Source organism: Lathyrus oleraceus, chromosome 2 (genome assembly GCF_024323335.1).
Source record: "Lathyrus oleraceus cultivar Zhongwan6 chromosome 2, CAAS_Psat_ZW6_1.0, whole genome shotgun sequence".
Lineage (NCBI taxonomy): Eukaryota > Viridiplantae > Streptophyta > Magnoliopsida > Fabales > Fabaceae > Lathyrus > Lathyrus oleraceus.
Genome location: NC_066580.1, coordinates 12,187,422 through 12,196,238, shown reverse-complemented (window position 1 = coordinate 12,196,238; position 8,817 = coordinate 12,187,422). Strand labels below are relative to the sequence as shown.

Genomic DNA, 8,817 nt, shown 5'->3' with positions numbered 1-8,817 from the left:
CCTTCTGATTATCATACCAAATCCATGTTGGTGGCCTCTGTACGAGTCTATTAAAGCATGTGATCACAAAATTCAAACTCTTGCTCATTCTTAAATTGATTGCCAACATATATCGCCTTCACAACAACACCTTTTGCATCGGGAGACACAACATGTTTGGGGAAAACATCAGAATGCCATATCTAATAAAAATAATTACAACAAAACATTCAATAAGTGCAAATTATGTAAATAGAGCTGAAAAATGAACACAAACAGATTTCAAAAATGCATTTTCATATGAGTTCGTACTCGTTCCGGAAATGTATCTCCGGAATAAACGCACATTTTTCAGACTGGAAACAAGATTAATGTGAGCAAAGAGGCTTGGAATAAATGATAATTACTTAGAATTTCAACTTCTTTTGCCGCCTTTGATGTGATGAAACACAAGATTAAAGATTTTGAGTGAAAATGTGGATTGAGAATGAAAGAGTTTTTGATAAGGTTTGAAGTGAAAAACATGTATTGTCGTGTGATAATGCAGTTCAGTGTTTTATCAAATTACTCTGAAGATGCATATTTGAAAAAATCAAACATGCAATAGATCACATACATTTTAAAAATCAAACATGCGTCATAACGTTGATGCATGATGTATTCGAAAATATATCTTCAAAATCTGATGAACAAATTCAATTTTATATAAATTATTTTTCCGTCCGATAGCCTAGCCTCTCATAAGAAATTCCTAAGAAAAAAAAAAGGTATAGTAGGTCATAAACGAGACTTACTATACCGATGGACATGGATGGGGAAGTATTGATAGTGTTAAATTTGGTTCCGGCTAATAGTAGCTTTATTATTCAAAATGAAAATCGAAAAGATCGAGTATGTTGGATGAACCATGAGGAAACGTATAAAATGGTGATGCGCATATCTGTGCTGAAATTCGATCATGCCGAACTCATCTCTCTCTCCAAGCGCCTCACAACCCTTCGATCTCTTCTTCCATTCCACGCCATTACTGTCACTACCGGCAACTCCACCAACCCCTTCATTGCCGCCAAACTCATCTCTCTCTACGACACTCTCAACCACCCTTCTTCCTCTTCAACCCTCTTCCACTCCCTTCCTTTCAAAGACATTTTCCTATGGAACTCCTTCCTCAAAACCCTCTTCTCTCGCTCCCTTTTCCCTCAACTTCTCTCCTTTTACTCCCTCATGCGATCTTCCAATGTCTTGCCAAATCATTTCACTTTCCCTATCATTGCTTCTTCTTATGCCCATTTGATGCTTCTCCCTTCTGGGATCAACCTTCATGGATTGGCTTATAAACTTGGTTTTTTTCCTTCTAGTTCAGCTGTTGGGTCTTCCTTTGTGTCCTTGTATTCAAGGTGTGGCCAAATGAATGTTGCTGTTAAGGTGTTTGATGAAATTCCTGTGAGGGATGTTGTTGCTTGGACTGCTCTTGTTATTGGGTATGTGCAAAATGGGGAGAGTGAGAAGGGTTTGAAGTGTATTAATGAGATGTATGCTGTTCGGGATGATCATGATGCTCAGAGGCCTAATTCCAGGACATTTGAGGGTGGCTTTCTTGCTTGTGGGAATCTGGGTGATTTGTTTAGTGGCAGGTGTTTGCATGGTTTGGTTGTGAGAAATGGGATTGGATGTTCACTTGTTATGCAATCATCGATTTTGTCTATGTATTGTAAATGTGGGGTGCCTCAAGATGCTTATCAATCCTTTTGTGAAGTGATCAACAAGGATCTTTTGTCTTGGACATCCATCATTGGTGTTTATGCTAGGTTTGGGTTGATGAGTGATTGCGTGAGATTCTTTTGGGAGATGCGGGAAAATCAAGTGTACCCAGATGGAATTGTTATTGGTTGTATTCTTTCGGGTTTTGGTAATTCTGGGGATGTATATGGAGGAAAAGCTTTCCATGGATTAGTCATTAGGAGATATTATGTGCCTGATGAGATGGTTTATAATTCATTGTTGTTTATGTACTGCAAATTTGGTATGTTAAGTTTTGCTGAGAAGCTCTTCTACTGGTGTCAAGGGAGCATAGAGTGCTGGAACTTTATGGTGGCTGGCTATGGTAGAATAGGCAAGAATGTCAAATGTATTGAACTTTTTCGGGAGATGCAGTGTTTAGGTATTTGTTCTGAATCAGTCAGCGTAGTTTCCGCAATTGCTTCGTGTGGCCAGTTAAAAGAAATCAACATGGGAAGGTCAATTCATTGCAATGTGATAAAAGGTTTTGTAGACGAGTCTCTCTCGGTAACCAATTCACTCATAGAAATGTATGGAAAATGTGATAAAATGACCATTGCTTGGAGAATATTTAATCAGTCTGAGAGGGATGTAATCCTGTGGAACACTCTGATTTCAACTCATATTCATGTCAAGCATCATGAAGGGGCCATAAGCTTATTTAACAAGATGATAATGGAAGACCAGAAGCCTAACACAGCCACTTTGGTGTTAGTGCTATCAGCTTGTTCTCACCTTGCATCTCTAGAGAAAGGAGAAAGAGTTCACCACTATATAAATGAAAACGGTTTTAAGCTCAATTTACTTATTGGCACAGCTTTGGTTGATATGTATGCCAAGTGTGGGCAGCTAGAGAAATCAAGGGAGGTATTTGACTTGATTATGGAAAAGGATGTAATTTGCTGGAATGCAATGATCTCGGGCTATGGTATGAATGGATATGCCGAATCTGCGGTGGAGATATTCAATCATATGGAGGAATCAAATGTTAAGCCAAATGAAATTACTTTCCTCTCTGTTTTCTCAGCGTGTGCCCATGCAGGACTTGTTGAAGAAGGTAAATATTTTTTCGCTAAAATGCAGAGCTATTCTGTGAAACCCGATTTAAAGCACTACACTTGTATGGTAGATCTTTTGGGAAGGTCGTGTAATTTAGAAGAAGCAGAAGAGTTAGTCTTATCCATGCCTGTTTCTCCGGATGGTGGCGTGTGGGGAGCACTGTTAAGTGCTTGTAAAACTCACAATCAAATTGAAATGGGAATAAGAATCGCCAAGTATGCTATTGACTCTGAACCAGAAAATGATGGATACTATATAATGCTAGCCAATATGTATAGCTCTATTGGGAGATGGGAAGAAGCAGAAAATGTGAGAAGGGCAATGAAAGATAGGTGTTTGCTGGGAAAGAAAGCTGGTTGGAGTGTGCTCTGAGCTAAAACTTCCTTTTAGTCAAGCTTAATCTTTGGAAGGGTCAAAGGAAACTTCTGAAAGTTTACCTGAGTGTCAATAAGCTTAATTTCTTAAGTTTGGTCCTTTCCTAAGCTGTTTATCAGCTAGTTATATTGAACATTTAGGCTAAGGAAGCTGACATGCTACAAGCATGAAAACCTGTTTGCATCATATCTTCCATGAGCATTTGTCATCAATGTTTTGGATGCACAAGTCATGCAGATATAATTGGGTTAGCGACCAGCTGGCTTTGGAATATCATTTGGGATTTTGAACTTTGAAAAAATCTGGAAGGAAAAGCATATTCACTTTCTCAAGACTCTGTGACTAGCTTGCAACAGTAGATTCAGTTTATCCATATTATGGAAATTTTGCAGATTGATACTGTGTGTGTTCACTGTCAATGGGTTTTTTATTCAGTTTGTTCATGAGCAAGTGGAAGTGCGAAATTTCTTATTGTGGATTATCATATTTAATCATAGCTAGAGTTGTTGCTTCTTGGGGCGTGCATTTCATACAACTTACAACATTGAATGAAGAATCCAAGGAAGTAAGAAACAAACATTTTATTGAACAAACTACAGATTGCAATAGGAGGCAACGATACATGTTTTCTTGATATTCTTGAGACACGTATTCTTGTACATCAAATACCTTTACAACATCTACAACACCAAACACTGATACACTACATATCTTCTTTCAAACAAATGGACAAAACACACTGATAAACTACATCTTTATTTGGGGGACATCAAATGCTGCTTAAAGCTTCTCTAGTGTTAGCAAAACACATGAATTGCTTTTAATGGAGGAGACCTTCACCTCACTGCAAAAAGCAAAGATTAATCATGAAATTATACATTGTCAAAGATAATCACAGGTAGTTTATACATTCAAGTTCAAGGTCAATGAGTTAAGATGATACCTTAACATTTGGACGGCTTTTTCAGACCACATTTACCAGGCAAGGCCATAGCATTTGCGGGGTTAATTCCAAATAAAGGTAATTCAGACTTGTAACCGCAAAGGCAAGTAAGATTGCAACGGTGGACAACATCGCAGCATTTCGTATCTGGGCTTGGTGGGTTTTCACCGGTAACGGCGTCATGACATAATTTTAGCTCACTTGTTTCTATGTTACATAGTAAAACAGCTAGACTTCCACCCAACATGGCAAAGATCAATGCTGCTACCATCCACTGCACCAAAGTCTTTCCACTGGAATGTGCCATACTCTCCTAATTGATTAACCAGGTGCTTACTTACTATGTTATGTTGTGTTACCTATTACCTCTCTAAGAGTTTATTTATAACGGTGTTTAGAATGTTAGTTGAACAATTATTTACATTATTTTAGTCTTAATAGTGTCATTTGGTAACAGTTATGTCATGTGAGTACAGTCTGTGTGTGTTCACGAGATAGATTAACATTATAATTGTGATAGTAATCACAACAAAACAATCTTAAAAGTGGCTTATTATTCGGTGAATGAACAAAAAGTGGTTCATGAGGACAGAATGATCCCTTGCTCATGGCTGTTAAGGTGACAAAAATGTTATCACATGTTTCTTGCTTGTTGTTTTTATTATAGTAATGCCAAAATATGAATAATAAAAAAATGAAACTGAATCTAGAGGTTATCATTGTTTCACCTTAGTGTTGTTTTTTTTTTTTGCCAATAAAATGAAGAAGAATTAATATTATGCTAAGCTGAACAGGTTTCAATTGTCAAAGTAATCCCGTGAAGGCATAGTTGTTTAAGATTTAAATACTTAAGCTTTGTTTTGAATAAGGGAATGATGGAGGAAAGAAATGTGAAGAAGGGAAAGAGGGAAGAAAAGACAATCATTATGTGTTTGGTTGCAAGAAAGTTGTAGAGGAAAATTTAATTACCGTGGGCCCCACCGGAGAATTCCTTTAAAATGTGAATAAACAAGAGAGGAGGGGTTGATTTGAGTAAAAATGACTTTGATATTCTTGTTTTATATATTTAATCTTTTTATTTAAGGTTACATTAGTCATTTAGCAATATACGATTTTCTTTCCTCTTCCTTCTACTCCATCAAACAAGAAAATACAATTTTTTTCTCTTCATCTACTCTCATTTTTCTTTCTTTTCTTCATCAAAAGTCAAAACATAGTGTAAATGCAGCATTATATTATGTAAAATAAAATAGAAGTTAATAATAAAATTTTGAAAGGTTTACACATTTATCCCTCACTTCTAAATTTAAAAAAAAAATATTAATTTTATCCTTATATATTTTTAATTAATTTATTATTTTATTTTTTAAATATTTTTAAAATTTTATTTTTATGTATCGGAAGACTTTGAAAAAGAGTTTCGATAGTCATTTTTCAAGTATTTTTTTAATATTTTTTTGTGTATTGAAAAACTTTGCAAAACAATTTCGATATTCAATTTTTGTGTATCGGAAGACTTTGCAAAAGAGTTCCGGTAGTCATTTTTCAAATATTTTTTTAACATTTTTTGTGTGTACCGGAAGACTTTGTAAAAGAGTTTCGGTAGTCAATTTTTATGTACCGGAAACTTTGCAAAAGAGTTTTGATAGTCATTTTCAAGCATTTTTTTAAATATTTTCTTGTGTACTGGAAGACTTTGCAAAAGAGTTTCGATAGTCAATTTTTGTGAATCGGAAGACTTTGCAAAAGAGTTTTGGTCCTTATTTTCAAATATTTTTTAAACTTTTTTTCTAATACCGAAAGACTTTGTAAAAGAGTCATGGTAGTCAATTTTTGTGTACCAGAACTTTTTTGTAAAGTTTTCTGGTACATACAAAAAAAGTTATAAAATACTTGAAAAATAACAATCGGAACTCTTTTGCAAAGTCTTCCGGTACGCAAAATAAAATTTAAAAAATATTTAAAAAATAAAATAATAAATGAGTTAAAAATATATAAGGATAAAATTGATATTTTTTATAAAATATAGGGATATAGGAACAAATGTAGGGGTATAAGATAAAATTTTCTGAAATTTTATGAACTATTTTGCAAATGCAGGCAATAAATAATACCGCTCCTGATTATTTCATACGAATTAAGGGTGTATATTTTTCAAGGTTTGAAAAAATATTCGGGAGAATATGATTATGGGAATGCCATGTTTTTATAATTAATTTAAGTTTTAAAAAATTATTTCAAGATATTTTTTTATTTTCAAAAATCTTATTGACATGTGATTTTTTTATTTTATTTTAATGTTTAAAGGGTGGGAATGTAACCTTTTGATGAGAATAAGTTCAATTACTTTTCACATGACCTATATTTATCATTATCTTTTTATAATTTTAAATTAAATAAATTATATATTTATTTTTAATAAATTTTAATTTTTATCAAAGTAAGAGTAATATTCCTGAAAATAGTAATTTTAGAAATATAATTTTAAATCTGAAAACACACCTACTAACCCTAAGGGTATGTTTGGATTTGTGGTATGGGATGAAATGGAATGGAGTGAAGTGGTTACTAATGAGATTCCATTGTTTGGATTTGTAAATAATTGATGAAATGAAATGGAGAATTTTTTACCCAAATACCCCACTTTTTAAAAAAAAAATCCCAAAATAACTCAATTTTCAAAAAAAATCTCAAACTATCCCAGTTTCAAAAAAAAATACATAAGGCATAGGCGTCAGACCAATTGGCGCCTACCCTTAAACTTTAATTGGGGGCGTCAATTGGATTGGCTACATCACATGGTGTTGTCAATCCAATTGGCGCCCATGTGTAATTTGGAAGAGGAGACGCCAATTGGTCTGACGCCTCAGTGTAATGTGGATTTTTTTTATAAATAGATGTGTTGTGTGATTCATTTTTCTGCATCTCATTTCGTCATATTGCAAACATGTTTGGTGTTCGTCATCGCTATAGAAAAGTGATTTATTAGAGAAACAAGCTTCTGATGTTGATGCTCTTCTAGAACATCTGTAGTTTCGATCAACTGAAGAGGAAGTTGGTTCGTTGGTTAGATGAAAAAATACCAAAAGGGGAAAAAATTAGAATTATTGAGAGACTCGGTAGTATATTTGGTTGGGTGCGAGTAAAAACTGATAAGGATGTTAGGGAAATGATGTTTGGACGAGATGACATCAGTTTGATTGTTGTAATCAGTTAGAAATGTTCTGTTTTAAGTTTGCTTATGTTGTAGTGATGTTTGTTGTTAACCTTGTTGTAACAAAAAGATAGTGATATATAAAAATGCAAGGTTACAAAAATTGAAAGGAGATACTAAATTATGATGCAGATGTCCTCGTAGATTAGTACATTTGTTCTTATTGTGTCCTGGTTAACGACATATACTACATAATCTTATCAATTTATCAGTCGTATCCATTTTTGTTCTAATACGCGTGTTGTTTGGCCGTCCTTTTTTCTTTCTTCGCGTCTCATCGTTGTGCCAAATTATGTCACCTTCATATGGAGGTCAGTATTCCTCCATTGGTAGCACTGAGAAGCTTTTGTTATACACATTCATGACGGTAATGGCCTTATAAACATCAGATAGATGGTTGTAAGCGTCCTGACGAGTATGTGCGCATGCCGCAATGACATGGGAGCAAGGAATACGAAAGGCCTGGAACTTTCCGCAATCATACAAACTTCTGTTTATTTTGACAATATAGGATAAATTTGGCCTCCCCTCATTGTGGTCCATTGTTTCCTGTACACTGAAATTTTGCCTATGACGGTCAAAGACTGTAACCGCGTGTGTGCTAGCTTTGATACTTTCCTCTTTCATCACTTTCATACAACATTCACTAAATATTTGACCCGACATTAACACTGCACTCCATCTTTCACCTCTGGTTGCGAAGGTAGAAGTCAACCTAAAATAGGTTGTTCTGACCAAAGCGGTTATTGGTAGATTTCTAATGCCTTTGAATACGCCGTTCATGCATTTCCACAAGGTTTGTTGTCATGTGGCCCCATCGACAGCCTCTGTCAAATACCCTTGTCCACTGCTCTACTGGTATGTTATCCACTCATCTTCCTGCATCTGCATTAGACAATCTAATTTCATCAAGGCAATGTTGAAATGACGACTGAGTTAGAGCATACCATGCATTCACCACTTTTTTGCGAAGGTTCTTATCTTTGATTGCACACATGAAGTTTTGTGTGATATGTCTAATGCAATAGACATGGGTAGAAGGAGGATCATGTCATCTGTTATCATGGTTATTATAAGCACTCTCAATGGCAACATGTTTATCTGAAATCAAACAAAGATTGACTTGTGGAGCGACATGTGTTCTGAGATGTCGAAGGAAGAAACCCCAACCATGAGCAGTTTCACCTTCAACCATAGCAAAGGCAATGGGAAAGACATTATTGTTGTCGTCCTGTGCAACAACCATAAACAAAGTACCCTTGTATTTGTCGTATAACCATGTTACATCAATTTGAATAATAGGTTTGCAGAATGCAAAACCTTTGATGCACGACTCAAACGCCCAAAAGAGGCGATGAAAGATTCTATTTCCAGCATTACAGGTTTCGTTTGGCGTAAATGCTGGCAATGTCTCCATAATTGCAACAGTTCCTCGTAGGTATGTTTTTAGTGCCCATAAAAACTGTGA

The 8,817-nt window shown here is 35.1% G+C and overlaps 1 protein-coding gene across 1 annotated transcript; it reads left to right on the top strand.

The window, feature by feature from the left end:
* Positions 1-768: 768 nt before the first annotated feature.
* Positions 769-4,439, top strand: LOC127117638 (pentatricopeptide repeat-containing protein At4g39952, mitochondrial). The gene has a single exon (XM_051047715.1). It carries the CDS (start codon positions 781-783, stop codon positions 3,187-3,189), a length of 2,409 nt encoding a protein of 802 aa, XP_050903672.1. The 5' UTR covers positions 769-780; the 3' UTR covers positions 3,190-4,439.
* Positions 4,440-8,817: the final 4,378 nt, after the last annotated feature.

What these genes read in the sequence shown, in the direction of transcription:
- LOC127117638 (XM_051047715.1), top strand. Translation starts at nt 781, where the DNA reads ATGGACATGGATGGGGAAGTATTGATAGTGTTAAATTTGGTTCCGGCT.